The sequence below is a fragment of the Mus musculus genome, chromosome 3, assembly GCF_000001635.26.
Source record: "Mus musculus strain C57BL/6J chromosome 3, GRCm38.p6 C57BL/6J".
Lineage (NCBI taxonomy): Eukaryota > Metazoa > Chordata > Mammalia > Rodentia > Muridae > Mus > Mus musculus.
Window position 1 is genome coordinate 89068946 of NC_000069.6, and position 24494 is coordinate 89093439.

General features: G+C 48.1%; 2 protein-coding genes across 9 annotated transcripts in view; one reads left to right on the plus strand and one right to left on the minus strand.

Moving 5' to 3' along the window:
* The window catches only part of Ash1l (ASH1 like histone lysine methyltransferase), a 128962-nt gene extending 118532 nt beyond the window's left edge, over window positions 1-10430 (plus strand). For all 5 annotated transcript variants that reach the window (XM_006501142.3, XM_006501141.3, XM_030252468.1 and 2 more), the window contains 7 exons: window positions 42-132; window positions 1283-1421; window positions 1529-1701; window positions 3501-3667; window positions 5780-5820; window positions 7031-7332; window positions 8046-10430. In XM_006501142.3, the coding sequence (XP_006501205.1) occupies window positions 42-132; window positions 1283-1421; window positions 1529-1701; window positions 3501-3667; window positions 5780-5820; window positions 7031-7332; window positions 8046-8137 (1005 nt within the window). In that variant the 3' untranslated portion in view covers window positions 8138-10430. The remainder of the gene's footprint in view (window positions 1-41; window positions 133-1282; window positions 1422-1528; window positions 1702-3500; window positions 3668-5779; window positions 5821-7030; window positions 7333-8045) is intronic.
* Window positions 10431-15029: 4599 nt separating this feature from the next.
* On the minus strand, window positions 15030-24418 carry Rusc1 (RUN and SH3 domain containing 1). Of its 4 annotated transcripts, NM_028188.2 has the most exons (11): window positions 24322-24418; window positions 22193-23616; window positions 21551-21961; window positions 20724-20822; window positions 20540-20616; window positions 20232-20406; window positions 20055-20160; window positions 19855-19901; window positions 18774-19323; window positions 17828-17950; window positions 15032-15705 (listed from the first exon to the last, which is right to left on the minus strand). In NM_028188.2, the coding sequence occupies exons 2-11, from the start codon at window positions 23526-23528 to the stop codon at window positions 15537-15539; spliced, it is 3093 nt and encodes a 1030-aa protein (NP_082464.2). In that variant the 5' UTR covers window positions 23529-23616; window positions 24322-24418; the 3' UTR covers window positions 15032-15536. The 4 variants fall into 4 exon arrangements, with proteins under 4 accessions (XP_006502197.1, NP_082464.2, NP_001077276.1 ...); NM_001083807.1 differs by lacking the exon at window positions 21551-21961; XM_006502134.4 differs by lacking the exons at window positions 21551-21961; window positions 22193-23616; window positions 24322-24418 and adding an exon at window positions 20976-21445 and having other exon boundaries at window positions 15030-15705.
* Window positions 24419-24494: the final 76 nt, after the last annotated feature.

Sequence of the window (24494 nt, forward strand, 5' to 3'; positions counted from 1 at the left end):
CAAATGTAATACTTTCCCCATTGACTTTCTGCTCTTATCAGGAGGTACCCATGATCCCTAGGCCCCACTATGCCCAGCCCGGCTGTGTCTACTTCATCTGTTTACTCCGAGATGACTTGCTGCTTCGTCAGGGTAAGGAAAAGGGCTCAAACTCCTCCCGCATCCCGTCCCCCCACCCCCCCCCATTTCGTGTGCGTGCTTGTGTGTGTGTGTGTGCGCGCGCGCGCGCGTGCGTGTGTGCACTTTGCATGCTTAGGATTGCCTGCCTGGGCTTGTGGAAGGATCTGTTGTTTACTTCGGCAAGGGAAGGTTACTGTAGGCTATAACCCTGAGCACATGACTCTACCCCACTTCTAGCAACCATTGTCAGTAGCTCTTCAGTAATGGTTGGGCCTTATGAGTCCCTTCCTTTGATTTGATAGCTTTCGTTTGGGAGGAGGGAGAAGGTGTTATTGTTGTTGGTTGTATCTTGTTATTACTGGGTTTTGGTATTTCAGACTTTAGCTCAGGCCAGGCCTCAAACTCCCAGGTGTCCTCCTGCCCCAACCTCCCAAGTTCTGGAATGAGAGGCATCAGCTCCTCTGCCTGACTTACACTAGTTTCCTGTTACTTACTTTCTGTTTGCTGGGATGCTGATTGATCCAAAGCTTCAAGTATGTAGGTCGAGTAACCTAGAACTGAGCTGTACCCAAAGTCCTTATAGTAGCGTTAAACCTAGTTGGCCAGGTATAGTGGCACAATATCATTAATCCCATCTGGAGGCAGAGAAGGGTAGATCTCTGAATTTGAGGTTAGCCTGGTCTACTTAGTGAGTTCCAGGCCAGCCATAGCTACATAGTAAGACCTGTCTCAAAGGCAAGATAAAAAATATATATATACTGATAAACCTAGTTAAAAGACACAGAAAGTACAAAAAAATAAAGAGATCATCTATAATTCTCAGTGTAGAATTAAAAATAGTTGTCCTTTGATCCCAGCACTTAGGAGGCAGAGGCAGGCGGATCTCTGAGTTAGAGGCCAGCCAGGGCTACACACAGAAACCCTGTCTTGAAAAACCAAAAAAGAAGAAAGAAAATAGTTGTCACAATGCTGGCTTTATTTTCTCTTGATTTCTTTTGTAATACTAGATAGAGATTGAACCTAGGTTCTTGCTCATTTAATTGCTGAACTGTCTGCCTACCCTCCTCGTATCGATTTAGATCCTGGATTGGATAGAAGGATTCCTTATGGAATCCATCCAGAGGTCAGCATTGATGTTCTCCTTTGTTTCGTGCCTTTCTAGGTGATTGTGTGTACCTGATGAGGGACAGTCGGCGCACGCCTGATGGCCACCCAGTCCGTCAGTCCTACAGACTCTTATCTCACATTAACCGAGATAAACTTGACATCTTTAGAATCGAGAAGCTCTGGAAGAATGAAAAGTAAGTGCTGGTTCCTCTCCTCCCTCCAGCAGAGCGTGCACTGAGGTAGAGTTGCTGGTAGACTTAAGAACCTTGCCTTTCTCATTATCCCTATTTTTTTTTTAAAGAGAAGAACGGTTTGCCTTTGGTCACCATTATTTCCGCCCACATGAGACTCATCACTCTCCATCCCGTCGGTTCTATCACAACGAGCTGTTCCGGGTGCCCCTCTATGAGATCATTCCCTTGGAGGCCGTAGTTGGGACCTGCTGTGTGTTGGACCTTTATACATACTGTAAAGGTAAATAAATGATGGAGGCTTGTTAGGAGGTAACTTTGCCACTGGAGAACTGGAGAGACGGCTCAACATTTAAGAGCATTAATCTTGCAGAGGACCCAAGTTCAGTTTCCAGCACCCACATGGCAGCTCAGAACCATTTATAACTCCAGTTGTAGGGAATCCAAACCTTACTGCTGGCTTCACCTGGGTACCAGGCATATACATGGTACACTTACATATATGTAGACAAAACATCATAGACATTAAAAAAGATAAATCTAAAAGTACTGAAAAGGATTCTCTTAATACTAACACTAGCTATGAGACATCAGAAAGAACCAGTCTTCTTTTGGATTTTCAAGATAGAATTTCTCTCTATAGCCCTGGCTATAGACCAGGCTGGTCTTAATTCTGCCTCAGCCTCCCAGATGCTAGGATTAAAGGGTGTGTCACCATCCCTGCCCCCTCTTGAGTTTTGTTTGTTTGTTTGTTTGTTTGTTTGTTTGAATAAACCACGGTATATTTACTTATTTATTCATTTTGAAACAGGATCTTACTGTGCTAACCTGGCCTGGAATTGACTATGTAGACTAGACTGACCTTGAACTCCAGAGTCAGATCTAGCTACCGCTGACTCTGTAATACTGAGATTAAGGTTTCTGTGCACCACCATAGACAACTAATAAAGGCATTTTAGTGTGTAAACACAGGCTTAGTGTCCCTTTTACAGTACTTATGTAGTCACAGCATCACCGCCACCTTTTCTCTTCATGTAAGCTTAAGGGCTTGAACTCAGGTCAGCAGGCCAACACTCAGGCCCAGAATTTTAAAATCCAAGTCCATCTCATGTCACTACCTAAATACTTGACCAAGCCTAACCAAGCCTAAGTTTCCTTAATTTGAAACCAGGTTTTTCTCAGTTTTACAAAGATCAAATAATCTACAGAAGCTCTAATTTATAGCTAGCTTGATGTGTGTTTGTTGCCATGGTTAGCCAGAGTTTAGCTATATGTATCTTTATTTCAGTATCATAGCAAAAAACTTTATTACAGTAATAAATATTCTGTTCCATACTGACAAACTGCTTGCACCTCTCCAATTTAAAAGGAAGTCTCCACTTTGCCGTGTGCTGCCTCGTCCTTAGGATGCTCTGTGTCATGCCATCCCCATTAACCATTCTGTCCCTCAGGGTTTGCTCAAAAACCCCTGCCACATTCAATCTAGTTTCTGGGCTCTTTACAGCCTGTTACTGCTTTGCACAGCTATGCTCCAACTCCTTTGGGTACCAATACTTTAAACTCTACTGTCTTCTTTACAACCACAGAATGCTAATCACTACAGTGTCTCCTCCTAATGGCTCTGTCATTTCTCTCTGAGATAGATCTTATCCACTGGGTTGATTTTGGAAACAAAGGAAAATCCAATTACTTATCCTTGTTTCAGATCTTTTTTTTTTTTTTTTTTTTTGAGACAGGGCTTCTCTATATAGACCAGGCCTCTTTGACCTTGAACTCAAAGATCTTCCTGCCTCCTAAAATTAAAGATATGCACCACCACTCTTGGGCCTGGGTCTATTTTATCTTTAATAATGTGGCTAAGTGTAGGTATTTATGTGCGAATACTGGTGTGTTTGGGAGCCAAAGTGGGAGGGTGTCATATCCCCTGCAGCTGGACTTACAGACAACTACGAGTCCTCTCACCTGGGTACTGGGAACCAAACTCTGGTCCTCTGTAAGAGCAGCATGTACTCTTAGCAGCTGAGCCATTTCTCATTTCTGAGCCTGGGAAATCAGTTTCTGTAACAGTGTTTGAATTTACAGGGAGACCCAAAGGAATAAAGGAACAAGATGTGTATATCTGTGATTATCGGCTTGACAAGTCAGCACACCTTTTTTACAAGATTCATCGGAATCGATATCCGGTCTGCACCAAACCCTATGCCTTTGATCATTTCCCCAAGAAGCTCACTCCCAAAAGAGACTTCTCAGTAAGTTACCTTTGGTCTTCTTCTGAGGCAGGGCACCACCACTTGGTTCAGCTGATCATGAATTCTCAGTTCACTTGCTGAATGCCCCTGAGTGCTGGAATTACTTGCATAATGCTTGAGGCCTTGCTATCTTTTCCTTTTTTTAAAAAATAGTATGTATAGTGTGTGTACATGTGTATAAGCTCAAGTAAGAAAGCCAGAGGAGACTGGCTTGTCTGTTCTGCTCTCCACCATTAAGCCCTTGAGACAGGGTCTCTCACTATACCTGATGCTGATAGCCAGCAAACTCCAGTAACCCTACACCCAGCACTGGGCCATACCCTGCTTTGTTATGTGAGTACTGGTGATTTGAACCCTGGTCCTCTGGCTTGTATGATGAATATTCTATCTGCGGAGTATTCTCCTTGTACCTCTACACTTTCCTTTCCGCATATTCATAATGGTAAGAAGCCTGTAGAAGCCAGTGTAGCAGTGCACTTGGAATGCAGAGGCAGGTGGCTCTCTATGATCTGAAGTCCAGCCTGGTCTACATAGCAAGTTCTAGACCAGTTAGGGCTAGACACAGTGAGACCTTGTCTCAATAAATGTTGTCAAGAATAGTCACTTTAAAAGTAATCTCTTTATGCTTCTGAAACAAGGTCTTACTCTAGTGCAGGCTTGCCTCACAGCCACCATGTAACCTAGGCTTACCTTGAACTCCAAGCAATCTTAACTCATAAAAACTCCTTGATGTTTTGTTTTTCTTAACGTCTAAATCAAAAATACAAGACATGGCTGGGTGCGAAGACAGACACCATTAATCCCAGCCTTCCTGCAGATGCAAAAGCAGGTGATTTTGAAGCCAGCATGGCCTTTATGGCAAGTTAGGCCAGCTGGAGGCTACATAGTGCCTTAAACAGGCCATGCATAAGACATGGGAGTAGACTAAATGGCTCAGTGGATAAAGGCAGTTGCCTCAGAGAATGAAGACCTGAGTTTGATCCCAAAGCCCACATAGTAAGAGAGAACCCTTCACACGTTACCTGTGGTGCTTGTACACCCAAACATAATGGGATGGATGGATGGATGGATGAATGAATTTAAATGTAAGATAAGATCATTAAATGAATCTGAAAAGTAGCTTCTTGGTAGAACCCTTGCTCATGTTTACATTTCTCATTCTCACCTCCTCCCTGAGTATTTTTTTTCTAGTTGCTGAGAATGCAGACCAATGACTTTCATTCATTGCTATATAGGATTTTGGTCATTATCATTTCTGTCTTGTAATGAAACTCCAACTGACAGGCTCCTCATCCTCGTTTGTCCTTTTAAAGTGAGAGTGTTTTAGTCAGCTCTCTATTGCTATGGCAGATTTCCTGAGATAATCTGCTTAAAACATTATTTTGCCTTACAGAGGTTCTATCCCATGGTTCCTGTAACTGTTATGAGCCCATAACAGCATAAAACATTTTGGTAGGTGTATGAGACAGAAAAAGTGATTTGATTCCTGGTGGTAAAAAAGGAAAAAGAGGGGGCTGGTGAGATGGCTCAGTAGCTAAGAACACTGACTACTCTCCTGAAGGTCCTGAGTTCAAATCCTAGCAACCACATAGTGGCTCACAGCCACCTGTAATAAGATCTGACTCCCTCTTCTCGTGCGTCTGAAGACAGCTACTGTGTACTTATGTATAATAATAAATAAATCTTTGGACTGGAGTGAGCAGGGACTGAGCAGGGCCAACTAGAGCAAGCAGGGCCAAGTAGAACGACCAGAGGTCCTAAAAACTCAATTCCCAATAACCACATGAAGGCTGAAATCATCTGTACAGCTATAGTGTACTCATATACATAAAATAAATAAATAAATTTTAAAAGAAAAAGAAAAAAAGCAAAGCAAAAAAGGAAGGTGTCAGCATCCCTAGATAGATAGATAGATAGATAGATAGATAGATAGATAGATAGATAGATAGATAGATAGATAGATAGGCAGGCAGGCAGGCAGGCAGGCAGGCAGGCAGGCAGGCAGGCAGATAGGCAGGCCGCCCAAATTGCCTTCCTTACTCTAGTGACCCCAGATCAAATCCAACATTAATGTGTCTACCTCCCTCTCCCCGACCCCTTGTTTTTCTGCAGCCTCATTATGTCCCAGACAACTACAAGAGGAACGGAGGACGGTGAGTCTTAGAAGAATGTAAGGGTTTTAAGGGGTTAGCCAGGAGCTAATATAGAACAAGAAAGCCAGTAGCTCCTCATTGTGTCTACTACTGGCATTGGCTATTCTGTGTAGGGTAGCTCAGTGTAATGCTGTCACTAAAGTGGGAGAGATGCAGTACCATTACAAATCCTTAGGGAGACTAGGGGGATGCAAAGATAAGAGAAAGAGAACAAGGTTAGCAACAGAGCTGCAGATGGACTCAGAATATATCTTTATGAACTGAGCTTTCTCTATAAAATGATGATGCATCTGTTAAAAGAGATACAGTCAGCTGGGCAGTGGTGGTGCACACCTTTAATCCCAGCACTTGGGAGGCAGAGGATTTCTGAGTTCGAGGACAGCCAGAGCTATACACAGAAACCATGCCTTGAAAAAAAAAGAGAGAGTGAGAGACAGCATTGCACTGTTCACATTTACAGTCTTTGCTTCTTTTGTAAATGAAAAGGATGTTCCTTATGAAGGCTTTTCTGTTGTCTCTCAGTTAAGAGCGTAAATAGCCACTGCTGGGACTGTAGGAATGACTCAGTGGCTAAGAGCCTTTGCCGTCCTTATAGAGGACATGAATTCTGTCCCCTGTACCCATCCATGCCCATTTGTACATGGCCACCTGTAAATCTCGCTCCAGGGGATCCAACACCTTGTGCCCTCCGTGGGCACCTACACTCACGGACATACACATGTGCATGCACACATTCACACAGGTGTGACAAGTGATGTAAGCACAGTAGACCTCTATTCAGAGGTTACTGTAGTCAGACTGCAGGTATCACAAGCTGTGTCCTTCGTGTTCCTAAAGCAATCAAAGGGAACTAAGCAGCTTTACCAGGCCAGGAGTGTTTTATGGAATTTTATCTCATTTTTGCTTCAGATTTCTGAGACCAAGAAGAAAGGTTTAATTTTTAAAATGGAAATTAAATTAACTTCTAAGTGGTAGAATACTAGCATGCACAAACGAACATAAAAAGAAAAAATTAAATCTCAGAGAAAAGTTTGCAAAGATAGGAGAAAGATTTGGGTTCTAGTGCTAACATTCAGATTTTGTAACTCAAGCCAGGCTCTAAACAGCAGATTCCAGGCTCTCAGGACATCCTTAGGCTCCTCGGTGTCACTTTCCCACCCTCCAAGTGCCTTGTTTGGCCTTGCCCTGAATTCACGAATCCTTTTGGCAGATCATCCTGGAAGTCTGAACGCTCAAAGCCACCCCTAAAAGACCTAGGACAAGAAGATGATGCTTTGCCCTTGATTGAAGAGGTACTGGCTAGTCAGGAGCAAGCAGCCAGGGAAGTGCCCAGCCCTGAGGAGCCAGACCAGGAAAGAGCCACTGGGGACATTGGGGACGCTGAAAAGAAACCAGAGGAGAGCAGTCAAGAAGCCCAGTTAGCCAGCACACCTGAGGAGCGAAGGCACAGCCAGAGGGAACGGCTCAACCAGATCCTGCTCAACCTCCTTGAGAAAATACCTGGGAAAAATGGTAAGACTCGGGCTCATAATTAGGCTAGAAAATAAATGAGAAGTAAATAAAAAAGAGGTAAAAAAGCAACTGTGTGTGTGTGTCTATGTGTATGTGTCTGAGCGTGTGTGTCTATGTGTGTGTGTCTGAGAGTATGTGTTGTACTGGAAAATAAACCTAGTACCTTAGATGGGATAGAGAATACGTTATACCTCTGAGTTGTTTTTGGTTTTCTTTTAACTTTATTATTATATATAAGTAGACTATAGCTGTCTTCAGAGACATCAGAAGAGGGCGTCAGATCTCATTATGGATGGTTGTGAGCCACCATGTGGTTGCTAGGATTTGAACTCTGGACCTTCAGAAGAGCAGTCAGTGCTCTTAACCGCAGAGCCATCTTGCCAGCCCCAAACCACTGAGTTTTGTCCAGATTTAGAACAAAGTCTACTTATTATGCCAGCATGAAACATGTTCTAAGAAAATGGTTTCATTCTTTCATAAACTTAGCTCAGTCATGTCTTTGGAGTGATGCTAAGATCAGATGGTGTCTTTCAAACCCTAGAGAACCATTTTTCTTTTCTTTTTGAGAGCCAGGGCACACTTCAAAACAAACCCTTAGGGCTCGGAGCAGACCTAATGCTCTAGAGCATGAATCCTGAGTTCTCTTAGAGTGCACATCCAGAGTGTGCTACAGAAGAGTGACATCTGATGTGCTGTCTTGGTTCTGATTTCAGCCATTGACGTGACCTACCTGCTGGAGGAAGGGTCCGGCAGGAAACTGCGAAGGCGCACTTTGTTTATACCAGAAAATAGCTTTCGGAAGTGACTCTCAAAAGGATGAGAACCGCGAGCGAGCACCTGGGATCCAACGGCACCATCAAGTCCAGCCTCTTGCTCTCTGGACATGGACTGGGGCAGAAAAGTTCTGTTCAGGCAAGGGGGGTGGGGTCACGTTTCTGACATGGTACTTTCTAAAGCTCGGAGCTAGTGGAAAGGGAAAGGAAGTAGGCTTGTCTGAGACGGGTGCGTTTACTTCTCTCTCTGGCTTCTCCTGAGGGTTAACAGAGACAGGAGGACCACACTTGGAGTAGCCAGAAGCTACTGGTACTTTCCAGCACTTCCAAAGGGAAGGGTCCGGACCCAGCCTGCCCCGTTTATCTCTTAGCTCTAAGAGCTACGTCAGAGACCTAAACAGGTACAGTAGCTGAGGCCTCTTTTAAGTTCCTTTAACGGGAAAGTTCTTTCTCCCTTCTTGCCCAACCAGGTCAAAGTACTAGAACATGAATCAGCTGCTCAGAGCACTTAGAACTGCTGCCACTCTCCCTACCTCTGTTCCCAGAGTAGAGTCAGTAGAACCAGGGAGGCGGAGAGGCCCCCATGGGGTCCGAAGGGCAGTATTGGTAATTATTTTTGGTTTACCCTTCATAACCTGCCGAACATACTTTTTCCTCCTGAGAAAGCCCAGCCCCCGCCAGCACACATGCTGCTTCTCTTCCTGTGTGTCTGCTGTGCAAAAGATTCACGTCCAAGAAAGAAAAACGGTTTGTAAAACTGCATAAACCCTCTACACTTCTCCCCTAACAAAACTCACTACAGAACTGTTGAGCAGTGTTCACTCTCGGAGTGTTTGTTCTAAGTGTAGGTTACCGACTGAAACACTACTCTTATTTTCTTAACTGTATAGTTCCGGTGTCCGTCCCTCCCACGAGTCCCATTTTCCTTCCACCTTTCTGAATGACTTCATCATCAGGAGGTATAGCCAGGGTCACCTTCTCACCCAGTCTCTTGACCAGAAGTTACCAGACCATACTGTCTCTTTACAAGTAAAATTCAAAAAGCTTTGCTTTGTCTTCTCAGACATACATATGCATATACATTTTAGATGTTCTTATAAGAGAAAAGATGGTTTTTAAATGTGCCAAGTTATGTGTGTGTATAAATATATATATGTGTGTGTGTGCGTGTATATATATATATGTGTGTGTGTGTATGTGTATATATATATGTGTGTGTGGGTGCGAGTGTGCGAGTATGTGTATGTGGGGGTGGGTGCGCGTGTGTGTGTGTGTGTGTATGCTGTGAGATTGGTAAGCAATACATTAGTAAACACATCTTCATTACTCTTTTCCAATACTGGACCAATGATGTCCTAACTGTACATTTCCTTCCCCTTATGATGACGACGCTCTGACTCATTTAGGTAGAGACATTTGACCACCTTCATTCCATTGATTTTTTTTTTCTCCTTTCTGTGTTATTCTTAAGGGAAAAGAGAGAGAGAGAAAGAGGGGATGGCATAGATCCCCTTGAGCAGAGAAAAAGCAAAATATTTTATTAAAGAAAAAAAGAAATTAAGAAAATAGTTTGGAGTATTTTCTTACTGTAGAGAAGCATTGTACATTACCACGAGACCTGGGTATGAGATGCTCGCGCGTGGCGCTGGGGAGCGCATGGCCAAGCCCACTGGAGTGGTTTCTTTTGTTTCTCATTGCAGGGAGGGGGAGGGGGGAGGACTAAGGGCACTTTGGGGGTCTCCTTTTAGTCAAAAGCAAGAAAATGACAAGAAAGAGATTAAATTCAATGTTTTCCTTTAATAGTGTTAAACACTAAAATTTTAAAATAAGAAAGAAAAAACTTTGTAAAATGTAAGAACAGAAGCAAAAGACACTACGCTGTCATTTTTATCTTTCTTTTGTTGAAAGATTAAAAACTGAAATGTTTTTTAGACAATCAAATGTTAGGTAAGTGCAAAAAACTTGTTTTTCTTACTGGTGTAGAAATTAATGCCTTTTTTATTTTTCAGTTATTTTATAATAACAAAATAAAAACAACCCCCAGCTGCCAGGTGGGTTTTGGTGTTCGAAATGCGGGGCAAAGCACTACATCACTGCAAATAGATACAGAGTTAGTCTGCATGTCTGTAGGCTGTGTGATTGCGGAAAATATAAATGCTGCTAATATATTTCCTTTTTACAGAAAAGCATATCTAAATAGATGATTGTTTTGATGTTAATCTTTGTAAATTATGTATTACCAATTTTAACATTGGATGTAATTGCATAAAGGCTTGCATCTCAATCCTTGAAAGTCTAGCATTAAATGGAAACAACTTTTCCTAACTGTGGAGTCTTTGTGCCTCTTTCCTACCTGCAGTACCTTCCGGCACCATCTTCACCTCATTTCTAAGGACAGCTCTCTGAAACGCTATCGTCACTCTCCTAAGCCTAAGCCCCACATGAGCCGTCTCTTGTATTCTAGAGTCTGTCTAGCTGGATCCAGCCTGTCCAGTAAGCACCGCAGGGAGCACAGGACAGACATTCGACTTTTGTTTGTCAGACATGCTGTGCTTAGAGCCACCTTTTTAATTTGAGGTAGTGTCTCACTATATAGACCAAGTTGACCTAGAAGTCAAAAATGTGCTGAGAGTGAAGGTGAGTGCCAGCATGCCGGCCTCCCTTTGTCTTTTTTCAGGTAAGCTGAAGACCCAAACCAGAGCCCTGTGCCCACCAGACAAGTCCTGAGCTACTTCCTAGCCCAGGGCCGCATTTGTTGTGCTTTGTGTGTAGACAGTGTCTGCTGTAAGTAGCCCCCGTGTGCTATATTCTGATTTTCAGAGCAGTGCTCTCGAGTAAAGTGTGTAGACCCAGCCCTGAAGCAGTAACTCCACAGTAGCATAGTCAGGCAGCCCTCCTTTTAGTCTGAAGTTGTTATCTCCATTCTAAAGAAGCAGAAATGAAGGCTTGGGAAGGTTAACCTGCCATAAATATCTCAGTACCAGTGTTTAAGAGACTCCCAACTATTTGTGTGTTCAAGTAGTACATTTTTGCCGGGCGTGGTGGCGCACGCCTTTAATCCCAGCACTTGGGAGGCAGAGACAGGCAGATTTCTGAATTCGAGGCCAGCCTGGTCTACAGAGTGAGTTCCAGGACAGCCAGGGCTACACAGAGAAACCCTGTCTCGGAAAAAAAAAAAAAAAACCTGGTACATTTTTAGAAATGGCCAAAGTGAGCCAGGAAGGAAGAAGAACAAAGAGCAGAAGAGACTCTGTGATTTTTGTTTTGTTTTTGTTTTTTTTTAAAGATTTATTTATTGGTTTTATATGAGTATACTGTAGCCATCTTCAGACACACCAGAAGAGAGCATCAGATCCTATTACAGATGGTTGTGAGCCACCATGTGGTTGCTGGGAATTGAACTCATGAGTTCTGGAAGAGCAGTCGGTGCTCTTAACCACTGAGCCATCTCTCTTGCCCTTTTTTTGTTTGTTTGTTTTTGTTTTTACACTCCAGATTTTATCCCCCTCCTGATCCACCGTCTGACTGTTCCCCCATCCCATTCCTCCTTCCTACACATTGTCTCCACGATGATGTCCCCACCCTACCACCACCCACCCCACCAAACCTATCCACTCCTTGGGGCCTCCATTCTCTTGAGGGTTAGGTGCATCTTCTCTAACTGACACTAAACCCAGCAGTCCTCTGCTGTATATGTGTTGGGGGCCTCATATCAGCGGGTGCATGCTGCCTGGTTGGTGGTCCATTGTTTGAGAGATCTCAGGGGTCCAGATTAATTGAGACTGCTGGTCTTCCTACGGGACCTTCTCTTCAACTTCAAAACTCTGGCCCTTTAAAGGATATAATAAACACGTGAGGAGATAGCTCAGTGGAAAAAGCTTAGCTTGGATCCCTAAGCACCCACATGATCCATGTGGAGAAGGTTGATATCTCTAAAATGAGATAAGAGGCCTGGGATGGGGGAGACTCCTGGGAGTCAATGGGGGTGACCCTAGCTGAGACTCCTAGCTGCAGAGGAGTGATTACTTCCTGTAGCCAGACAGGACTTCCAGTGGGGAGAGGGGGACGCCAATCCACCCACAAAACCTTTGACCCAAAAATTGTTCTGCCTACAAGATGTGCAAGGATGCCAGGTGTGGTGGCGCACGCTTTTAATCCCAGCACTCAGGAAGCAGAGGCAGTTGGATTTCTGAGTTCGAGGCCAGCCTGGTCTACAAAGTGAGTTCCAGGACAGACAGGGCTATACAGAGAAACCCTGTCTCGAACCACCCCCCTCCACAAAAAAAAAAAAAAAAAAAAAAAAAAAGATGTGCAGGGATAAAGATGGAGCAGAAACTGAGGGACTGGCCAACCAATGACTGCCCCAACTTGAGACCCACATCATGGGAGACAGCCTACATTTGACACTTACTACTGATTCTGCTACACTTGCAGACAGGAGCCTCGCATAACTGTCCTCTGAGAGGCTCCATCCGGCAGCTGAGAGAAGCAGGTGCAGACACCTACAGCCAAACATTAGGCAGGCCAAAGACCTTATCCCCTCAAAGCACATTTCTTATCACTAACTCAGAATGTCCAAAGATAAAATCCCGAAACCCTTCCTCCACTTCACTTCTAAGGTGTCCGTCTGTTTATCCCTGGCGTTCCTCTTGTGTGATTATAATTATAGGGTTCTGTTTTGTTTTTTAATACTACTCTATCTAGACAATCCTTTATAATTAATCCCTAGGACATTTGAGTTTAGCTTTTTTCCCCCAAAGGTTAGTAGGAAACTCAACTAACCTAACCAAAATGGATGCTAAGGTAGTTTGCTTGGTAGTGTTAGACGAAAAACAGTGTCAATTCAACATCAACCCTTCCTTTAACTTCAAAATCTAGTTAAGCATAATTACAGGGCTAGGCCTCCATTGTACCTAGTCTTTATTCAGGCTCCATCAGGCCAGTGAAACAGCACTCTAAAAACAAAGCAAGAGGGCCCAGCGAGCTGGCTCAGTGGGTAAGGCACTTTCCATCAAAACCAGTGAACCGCGTCCATCCTGAGGACCTCCAGTGGTAGGAGAGAACTCATTACCAAAAGTTGTCTGACCTCCATATGTAGGGCACACGTGTCCCTTCACATACAAAAATAAATACATAGAGAAAAAGAAAGACCCAGGGGTTAGAGATGACTAAGTGGTTAGAAGGCCTCCTGTTCCTACAAAGGGCTCGTGTGTGTCCTGGAACCTGCACTGGAAGTGCCCCACTGCCTGCAACTCCACCAGATCTGACAGGACAGTAGTGCTCAACCTGTGGCCTGCACATCAGATCCTTACATTATGATTCATTTTCATTTTTTTTAAGGTTTATATATTTACTTCATGTATGTGGGCACACTGTTGCTGTCTTCAGAAACATCAAAAGAGGGCATCAGAACCCATTACAGATGGTTGTGAGCTACTATGTGGTTGCTGAGAATTTTGGGGGATTTTTTGGTTTGTTTTTGGGTTTTTTTTTGGTTTTTTGGTTTTTTTTTTTTTGGTTTTTTTTTTTTTTTTTTTTTTTTTTTTTGGTTTTTTGAGACAGGGTTTCTCTGTGTAGCCCTGGCTGTCCTGGAACTCACTCTGTAGACCAGACTGTCCTTGAACTCAGAAATCCACCTGCCTCTGCCTCCCAAATGCTGGGATTAAAGGCGTGCGACACCACTGCCTGCTGGGAATTGAATTTAGGACCTCTGGAAGAGCAGTCAGTGCTCTTAACCATTGAGCCACCTCTCCAGCCCTACATTACAGTTCATAAGAGTAGCAAAGTTACAGTTATGAAGTAGCAATGAATAATTTTATAGCTGGTGGTCACCGCAGTGTGAACTGACTTACAGGGTCACAGCATTAGAACCACTGTGATAAAGTGATGGGGTGGAAACGAAGACTCCCACAGCGGTCCTCTGACCTCCACATGTTAGCCATGGCATGGATGTGCCCCTGCCCACATTAAAAAAAAAAAAAAAAAAGGTATAAATGCAGTCAGAGCATTCATATAAGTAAGTAAACAAGCTGGGCAGTGGTGGTGCACGCCTTTAATCCCAGCACTCGGGAGGCAGAGGCAGGCGGACTTCTGAGTTTGAGGCCAGCCTGGTCTACAGAGTGAGTTCCAGGACAGCCAGGGCTGAGACAGAGAAACCCTGTCTCAAAAAACAAAAAACAAAACAAAACAAACAAACAAAAAAAGGTGCTGGAGAGATGGCTCAGAGGTTAAGAGCACTGACTGCTCTTCCAGAGGTCCTGAGTTCAATTCCCAGCAACTACATGGTGGCTCACAACCATCTGTAATGAGATCTGATGCCCTTCAGGTCTGTAGTTGACAACTACAATATACTCATATACATAAAATAAATAAATCTTTAAACAAAAAAAAAAAGTAAAAAAAAAAGTAAGTAAATAAATAAATGTTTCAAAAGCCAAACCCTAGCCAGGCGTGGTGGCACACGCCTTTAATCCCAGCACTCTAAAAACAAAGCAAGAGGGCCCATCGAGCTGGCTCAGTGGGTAAGGCACTTTCCATCAAAACCAGGAGGCAGAGGCAGGTGGATTTCTGAGTTCGAGGCCAGCCTGGTCTACAAAGTGAGTTCCAGGACAGCCAGGGCTACACAGAAACATCCTGTCTCAAAAAACCAAAAACAAACAAAAAAAAAAAAAAAAACAAAGCCCTGCATCTGTCTGAGCCAGGTGTGATAGCACAGACCTTTAATACTAGTAATCGGGGCAAAAACAGGCAGATCTCGACAAATTTGAGACTTGCTAGGGCTACATAGTGAGTGTCTCCGTGCCCCCACCCCCCAAAAAAAAACCTTCCTTGGCTAGGGAAGGATTTTCTCTGCCTTGGACTACAGTCAAAGTACTTCCCTCCCCCACAGCAGTACCTATATGGTGAAACCCACAGGGACACATATCTTTTCAACTCCCACGTTTTATTGGGACAAAGAAGGAAAGAGGCAGACCAACACCACAGGCCCACCCACCAGGGGTGTCCAGGCTTCTGTCCAGCACTTAGCACAGCAGGAGTACGTCTTAAATACAGGCAAGAAGGGCTAGAGACAGAGTGAGGAGACCATAGGTCCTGCGGGGTTGGGGGCAAAGGCATGTGTACTATACTGGCACAGTCCACTTGGGTGAAGGAGGAGGTGGCATAGATACTGACTTGCAGATAGGAAGGACAGTGTTCTCTTGTGCAGATAGAGAAGAGGAATCCTGTGGACAGGAAGTCCCTTCTACATATTTGCAAGAGCAGATTTCACCTCACAGGTGGGTGGTGAGGGAGGAAGGAAAGTTTATTTTTAACTGTCCACAGAAATAGATATGGGAAGAAATGTGGGTTTGCAGAAGGACAAGTGCCCCTGGCATGGTAAGTTCACATGAACAATATTCATGAGCCTAGGGAAAGGAGGCAGGCTCTGAGCTACAGAACAAGGGAAGTGTATCCCACGGGCACCAGTCCCTCCACACCATCCCGCCCACAGCGAAGCCAGTCTTCATCCACTGTGGCAATGACTCGAAGCAATTCCCCACGCTGGAAGCTCAATTGGTCAGGTCCTGCAGCAGTGTGGTCACAGAGAGCCCGGACTGCCCTGCGGAAAGTCAAGAAGAAGGGTGAAGGGACAGAATGCCCGGGTCCCCGGGCTGGCCTGTCCTATGGCAGATTGGCCTGCTGGTTCAGCCAACACTTGCTGGACTCCAGAAGAGAGATGGGTCACCCATTGACATGTGGACTCTGGGGCCCTGGCTGTCCTGAACCAACCACAAATCCACTCTTGAAATGCTCACTTGAAACTACACTTCCCTCTGGTGTTTCAAATTACGCATATGCAAATAAGATGGCCTTCCTGATTGGGGCGGGGGTGGGGGGGGAAGCACCCACTCTTCTGTTCTTGGCAATCCGTCCCTCATCTCCTCTGTGCTCTTCAGCTGGACAACCGTTGCCCTGATTTGGAACTCTAGCTTCTCTGGGGCGCTCGCTACATGGCATCGTTTATCTCCAAGACCTTCTCTTGGTTTCCCCTCCCCTCTCCACTTGCCAGTCACAGATCTTCCTGAAGCATAACGAAGTGTCCCATCCTCAGACTCTAGCCCCTTCAAGCGTTGTCACTGCCTCAGAATGACATGCTGGGTCCTTGGCTGGCTGACTGGCTGATCCATCCTTCAGGTGCCACAGTTCCACTCTCCACACTTAAGTCCCCCTCACTGTGACTTCCACTTTCCCTACCAGACACATGCCAGAACCAATACTGAAAACACCTGAGCCCCAAGCCACGGATCCCAGGGGTTCCAAAGGCTTGCAGCTCCCTTGTCTGCTCCTAGCCAGGCTACAGACATACCACTATGTGTGGCCAGGCTTGTCTGACGTGCCAGCCACCCTCATCTCCAGTGGACTATGTGCTTCTTAAAAGTGGGGTACGAACAAAATGGGGTCATATTTGTTCTGTCCTTGGCATAATGCCTGGCACAAAGAAGTGCCTGAGTAGATGACTGTCCAAAACTTAATTCAGGTGAGGTGTGACAGCACATACCAGTAATGCCAGCACTCAGGTCTCCACGTTCCAGCAACCTAAGCTACATAGTATGACCCTGCCTCCCAAATAAATACAAATAATTTAAAAAGCTCAATTCAGGGGGAATGTAGAGATTGGCTCAGCAGGTAAGAGCACTGACTGCTCTACTGAAGGTCCTGAGTTTAAATCCCAGCAACCACATGGTGGCTCACAACCACCTGTAATGAGATCTGACGCCTTCTTCTGCTGTGTCTGAAGACAGCTACAGTGTACTTAATTATAATAATAAATCTTTAAAAAAAAAAAGCTTTTTTCAAATGGACTGAAAATACCCAGAAGAAACAGAGCCTTAAAATAGAAGTCTAAGCAGGCATGGTAGTGCACACCATTAACACCAGCACATACTGTGTATGAGACATACTGAATTGAAGGCCACTTTAGGCTACATAAACAAACCCTGTATAAAAAAGAAACCAGAGTTTGGTACCACACATTTTTAGTCCCAGCAAAGGTAGGCAGATCTCTCTGAGTTCAAGCCTGGTCTACAAAGCAAGTACCAGGACAGCCAAAGCTATACAAGAAAACCTTGTCTCAAGTAAATAAATAAATAAATAAATAAATAAATAAATCTGACTGCATAATATTTCTTTAGCAATGCAGATGAATTTCTATGAGTTAAAGCCATCGTGGTCTACATAATGAAACTCTGTCTCAAAAAAAAACAGATTTTGGGGGCTGGAGAGATGGCTCAGTGGTTAAGAGCACCGACTGTTCTTCTGGAGGTCCTGAGTTCAAATCCCAGCAACCACATGGTGGCTCACAACCATCTGTAATGGGATCTGATGCTCTCTCATCTGGTGTGTCTGAAGAGAGCAACAGTGTACTTACATACATAAAGTAAATAAATACATTTTTAAAAAGTTTTTCATGTGCTTATTTTTTATGTGCACTGTGTTTTGCCTGCATACATGTCCTGTGCACCACATTTGTGCAGCAGCCACAACTGGCCCAGAACTCAAGACCCTGCTGTGTCAGGCTCCCAACTGCAACCACAACCAGCGTCTTCTTTTCCAGAGAAAGAAGCTAAGGGTCAAAGAAATTAGTGCCCCAGCCGTGACGGGCAGGGAAGAAACCAAGCCTTTCCCACTGCCTCCTGCCCACACTATGGAGACAACACCCAAGAGCTTCTCCCAGCCCTTACCTGTCAGCCTGCACCACGCTGCCTGGTGAGCTCACAAGCGCCTCAGGAGGAGTCTCAGGAGGTGTCCCCCTCTTCACCAGAGCCAGCACACTTACTGTTGGGGGCAACCAGCTGGATGGTCTCCTAGAGGGAAGAATGCAGGTCACCAAAGCCAAACCACCCCAGAAGAAGGACCCAAGAATCCTCCAAGTGGCACACAGGGGAACATCAGAGCCGAGGGCAGAGTGGCAGCTATAAGGTCTATGGATTGATCCATCAGGGTCTACATAGGTGTGGAGTCAGAGCCAAAGTCCCCAGACGTCACTGAGGAGGCTCCACGGGGGTCAGAGATATCTTTTTTTTCTTCTTCTAAAGAGTGAGATAAATATTTTCAGCTCTAAAAGCCAAGCTGTGAAATCAAGAACTTTGGTTTGGTTTGGTTTTTTGTTTTTCAAGGCAGGGTTTCTCTGTGTAGCCTTGGCTGTCTTGGAACTCACTCTATAGACCAGGCTGGCTTCATACTCAGACATCTGCCGGCCTCTGCCTTCAATAGGATTAAAGGCGTGTGCCTCCACCGCCTGGCTAGAGAAGACCTCATTCTTAAATCAAGGTCGAACTGTAAGGAAGTGAAGGAGTTAGCTGAATGGGTGGTTGGGGTAGTAGCTTTCTAGAGAGAGGGACTGTTCCTCTATGAAGGTCTGTTCCTGGTATGTTTCAGAAGCAGCCAATGTGATGTTCGGTCAAAAAAAAAAAAAATTAAAAGGCGTCACCACCACCACTCAGCTTGAAATCAGGAACTGCATGTAGCCACTAAAATGTAATCATTTGTGAATGTAACCATTAAAGCCCATGGCTACAAAAACCAACCGCCTGCCTATTATTGAAAGGATCCTGAATGACTGGCCACTGGGGGGCGCTGATGATACCGGAAGGTCAGAAAAGGGACAAAACGCACGTGTGTACATACCTAGACTTGAAGGCGCCACTCTCAGTTTCTGAGGGGCACCCAGGCACACCAAATAGCCGCCCCAACCACACGCTTCTGCCTGGTGTGGTTTGTTCCGTGGGCGGAGGTGCCTCCTGTGCCGCCTCAGCTGTAGTTCCATGACGCCTGGGTCCCCACCGGAGAAGAGGGAAGCCCTCAGTGCCTCCAGAGGCATAGACCCGAGAAGCCTGGGTCAGCTGATCCCACCAACTGCCTGCTGGAGGGCGTGCTGAAGGGGTTGAAGAGTCTGTAGTGCTCTCCCCTGAAGTCCCTCGGAGACTCTGAGCCAAACGTTCCCCCCAGTGCAGCACAGCCTGCATAGTCTGCTGGAGGGCGGGAGGGGGGCATGAAGGGGCAGGAGCCTGCTGCAGGCCCACGGGTAGGTGGTGGTGGTGCTCAAAGAGCAGGTCCAGGTGGAAGGTGAGCACCGACAGTGGCTGCAGCAGAAGCAGCAGCTCTGTAGCCAGGGATGGACAGCTACCACGAGCCAGGGAGAAGAATCCGGTGGGCAGATACAAGAGGGACAGTAGGCCTGGAAAAGAGCAGCCAACATCAGCCCCGGACCAGCTCCTGCACCAATTCCAGTGTCCGCAAACATCTTTCAGACCTCTCACTCTGGGTACCCAACGGAGGCCAGAGGAGTTGGGCTACAGGACTGACAGTTATCTCTCTGCCCGTGTGGAACCATTGCCTCCGGAGGGAGACTTGTCCAGTTAGTGCTGTTAACTGAGACATTGTATAGGCTAGAAAGGGAAAGGCCTGGGAACACACACAGGGGTGGGGACCTGCCTTTCAGGGTAGAGCTGGACTCTTGCTGAGGAAGAGACCCACAGGAGAATTGAAAGCTATGAGGAAGCAAGAAGGGGAAGGGACCTATTCCAGGTGTAGGGAATAAGAGATGGCCCCAAGGCAAGGAAGACCTCAAGTGGAAAAATATGAAGGGCTACAGAGCCTGGGCTGAGTCTCTTCTCATACTCTTCCCCTAGATGTGTATTCTGACCTCACAGAAAGCCTGTCCTCTCCTTGCCCCGCAGTACCATGCCCTCCCGTCCCAGCTTCTGACCTGCATCCTCCTGGAGGCTGGAAAACCACAGTTCCAACTGTTTGGTGCTGGAGGAGAGAGGAGAGGTGGTAAATTCAGGGAAGAGGTGGAGAATGAGGGCGAGGGGAGGTCTCTAGAAACAGCTTCCACTACTGTGTCCTAGCCATGATATGCTGGTGCTTCCGAAGTCAGCAGAGCAGTGGGGGAAGGGCCACACTCACTTGAGGAGGCCCAGGATGAAGGCGTGGAAGCGGCTGCGGCTGCTACTCAGAGGGGCCAGTCGGCTGACCTGGCTGTACAGAGATCCCATCGAATGTGTGCAGGAACCTGAGGATGGGGGCAAGGGTCAGCCAGGTCCGGGCCCTGCTCCCGTCGGATCCCACTCCCTTGTGGCTCACCTGGTTTCACAGATGCCTCCACCACACTCCAAGGGCTGCTCCTCCGCTGTCCAGTGATGAGGTCCTTCCGGAATGGCTTCAGCCCATCAGCCACCAAAGCATGGAGGGCCGGGCAGAGGGTGGTCAATACCAGATGCCCCACATCTGGGCTCAGTCGGCTATCCCCCAATTGAGCCTGGGAACAGCGCGTAATGTGCAAAGTGCAAAGCAAGAGGGTCCAGAGGCGTGGCTAGCCAAGTGTTCCGGAGTCTTTCCACTTCCCCCTCACTACATTAAATCTTCCAACATCCTCCCTCAAACCAACTCACCTTCTGAACCAAGTTCCTAGCAGCCCCAAAATGCGAGATGATTTTGTCCACTGAAGCGCTGACAGCTATCAGGAGACCTGGGTGGAGATGGAAGGAAGACACATCAAAGCCCCTGGTTTCAACCGGGGTTTGGGGTGGATAGCTATAAACCAAGGCTCATTCAGAAGGCGGGAAGGGTAACTACCTTTCTTCTGCTCCTGCAGCTGGCCAGTCCCACTCTGGGCTTCTGCCATCCACAGCCGCTGAGCCCCGGGAACACCGGCAAACGACCAGGAACTGCGCACTAAGTGACAGAAGAAGGACGCGATGACGCTTATTTGCCAAGGGTTACACAGAGGACGTCGGCTCCCTTGGTTTCATAGTTTGAGAGTCAGGGGGAAAGAAAGAACATAGCCACTTAGGGCGTAGAGCAAACCCCGGCCCTCGCCGCCCCCACCTCAGTTCCCATTGCCCTTCCTCTCTGGTTAGTCGGGGAGCCACACCGACCAGCTAGCTGGGCCTTTAAGAAGGAAGATGACTGGGCGAGGAAACCGAGGGCTGCACCCACACCGAGCACGTGGGAGCCTCGACCAATGAAAAGACAGACAGACGGGAAAGGGTGGGGAGTCTTGGAGAACCCACGTAGTCACCTTGCACCTTGTCAATGCTAGGCTCTAGCTTCACCCTACTTGCGGCGGGGCTAATGGAGGGGATGTGGCTAGAATCTCCTGGGAGGGGACAATAGGTCCAAACCACCGAGGCCAAGAACTTCCCTAGCGGAGGAATTCCACAGAGGGTGTGACTCCAGGTCCCTAACAATGGACCTCTTAAGCTGGGCAGACCAGGTGGAGCCCGCTGTGCAGCGAGGGGAGCAGTCACGCTCCTCACCCCCAGCAAGGCCAGGCTCCCCGGGACTAATGAGCCCGCTAGGAGCCTGCACCTAGCCAGGCACCCCCAGATAAAGGTTGGCCCAGTACTGGAAGGACAGCGAGCCGAGGCGCGGCCCGCGGGGCTGGCCCGGGTCCGTCTTACGTTGCCTGGGCGGAGGTGGTGGCCTTCTGGTCCAGCGAGGGGCGGTCGGCGGACACGGTGGTGTTGGCAGCGGGGGGGCGGGAACCTGGCGGGGTAGGGGCGCCGCGGCGGGGAAGGTGCTACTTCTGGGAAAGAGCGGGGATAGCAGCAGTGCCAGTTCGGGGCTGGCCAGGCAAGGCAAGGCCCCCCGAGTGGGAGGAGAATAAGCTCCCACTGGGGATAGGCGCACAGGCAGGAGCTGCTCCTCCGGGGGACTCGCTGCCCCCAGCAGCCGGAGCCGGGAATTGGACCACCCGGTCAGAGGCGTAAAGAGCAGGGACCCGGGTGCGCCCGCGCCCCCACCCTCCAACAGGGGGCGCCCGTCGGCCGAGAACCGGAAAACCGGGGGCCGAGGGAATAGCGAGGGACCGGCTGCAGGCGGGATTGGCGGGGCCAGGTGCAGAGGGGGAGGGCAGTGCGGCCGGCAGCCAGGCAAGGAGGGGCGGGAAAGAGAGGAGCAAAGAGTTAGTCCCTTCACTCCAAGATCCACCCAGTTTCCCTTTCCCAGAGCGCGCCCTGGAGATGGGGCGGGAAGGACACTGCAGAAGGAGGGGACCAGGGGCGGGCTCAGGACCCGCCCTCCTGCGGGTCCGCGCTTCTTACCCACGGCGTGCGCGCGCGGTTCCTCCGGCTCCTGCGAGGCGGATGCCTCCTCACCAGCCCGGGGGCTGGCCGCCCTGCCCTCCTCCGACAGCCCCTCTGCAATAGGCTGCAGCCCAAGTCGATTTTTCTTCCTCCGCGGAGGGACGGGTGGGGGAGGCGGTCGAGGCGGGACCAAAGCCCACCCAGCCGGGGGGTCCCGGGGCGGGACTGGCGGAGGCTGGGCTCGGCTTCTCGACCGGAGTTCCTTGAAGGTGGTGACTTCTCGGGGAGGTGCCAAAGAACCTCCCAAGGACCCAGTCGGCGGGAGCTCAGTGTCGGGCGAGAAGACTATGAGCCAGTCGCTGCGATCTTTCTTGGCCTGCGGCACAAGGGGCAGCCCTGGACCCCGCTTGCGCTTCTGGGCCAGCTCATGGAAGGACGTGATTGTCCGATGGGGCACCGGCTCCTGGCTGACGTCACCTCTCCATCCCCCATCAGTTTTCCCTGCATCTATTTTCGAACCAGAATTGGTGTTCAAACAAGAAGCCAATTTCCCAGATTCCGTTTTTAAGCTCGAGTTTGTATTTTCGTCTGTTTTCCGACCAGAGTCACTGTCCTCGATGGTTTTCCACCCAGCTTCAGTTTTCTCTGTGTCAATTTTCCAAATGGGGTTAATTTTCCAACTGGGCTCTGCTTTCCCTGCGTCGATTCTCCCATCTTCGGTCTCTGAGAGCTCAGAGGTAGCAAGATCCTGTTCCCCACTGTCTTCCTCTTCCTCCAAGCCTGGGGAAGGTAGGTCCTGGCAGGTGGTCAGGGCGTTGCAGTTCGAGTCCAGGTCAGGTCCAGGTGGAGAAGATATTCCAGAGCAAGAATCAGGAGAGCAACAGAAACTGTCTGGAGAGCAGGTGCTAGGGCCCGCTGGAGCCAGAGGAGAGCCCAGCTCCAAGGTGCTAGGCTGAGGGTTTGCATCCTCATTACCAGGCAGGTCTCGCGAGTAGACTGACACTGGAGACTCATCAGGGCTAAGGTCTGAGCAGGAGCTGAGAGAGGAAGAGCATCCTGGATCTGAAGGGGAAACAGCCTCTTCCTCCTGGGAAGGGTCCTGCTGATTTTCTATGCTGGACCCGTGCTCCTGGCAGCATCTACAGGGCACAGCTGGACTGTTGGAGTTGGCATCCACAAGGGTCCCGCTGCAGGGCCCCCTGCTTTCCTTGCCCCCGGTGTCTCCCGGGGGCGGGGGTGTGCTCAGAGGCCCCTCTCGTAGTTCAGGACGGCGGGACAAGTGCAGGCCTAGGGAGACATGCTGGAGATGGATGTGATTGAGGTTGCAGAGTAAAGCCCGCTGAGGGGACAGCATGGTGCCGAGGGAGGACGACGTATGGCTTTCAGAGAACCAAGAGGATCCAGCGTCTCACATCCACCTACCTGACAGTGTAGATGCAGACCTAGAAAACAGGGGTGGTTGAAACCTAGATCACGGGTAAGGGCACTGGAGGTGACTGAGGACTAGAACAGGCCTGGGAAGGATCTGGCTGCTTTGGGAGATATTTAAATGAGATTCAAATCACCACGGACAGGCCATTAGTTCCCACTGCAGTATTTGCAGGTGGAGCTGAACATAACCTCCAGGGAACGGAGAAAGGAGGGTCATCAGAGAATGCAGTTGTACTCTGATCTTTGTGGGGCTGCGAAGCTTGAAAAAAGAGTGGGGCCCAGAATATGGGGGTGCGATGCTTGAAAAAGAATAGGGCCCAGAATACACCGATTCTTCCTAATCAAGCTCTGTCCTCCAGCCTAACCCTGGGAGGAAGGGGACCCCGCCCGGATGCTCTAGTGAGGTGGATGGTGGGGAACAAGACGAAGGGTTTGGTTTGTTAACGCAGGAGAGGGGTCTGGGCTGGAGCAAGGGGAAGCATTCTGCTGTCAGCTCTGCATCTGTCCCAGTCCCTGTTCAGCTCTAGCCTTCCTCCTGTGTCCTCACCCACCGCAACGCCAAGATTTGTCCATTCACTCTGTGTCGTCTCCCATCACCCAGCCATCGCCCGTTTCTTTATTCTTTTAACTGCTCCTCTCCTGTGCTATCAATCCATCCATCCATCCATGCATCTATCCATCCATCCATCCGCACCCTCAGACCGAGCCCTCCTCACCGCAGTCCTCCTGGAATCGCTCCGGCCTTGGGCTCGTCTGCGTCCCCGCCCAGCAGGGAACAGAGCGGAGGGGAGGGGCACCGGCAAAACCCACTGTGGCTGCGCAGCCGCACCCCTTCACGCATGGGCGTGGCATAGCTCAGGACCGCCCCTCAACCCCCACGCAACACTTG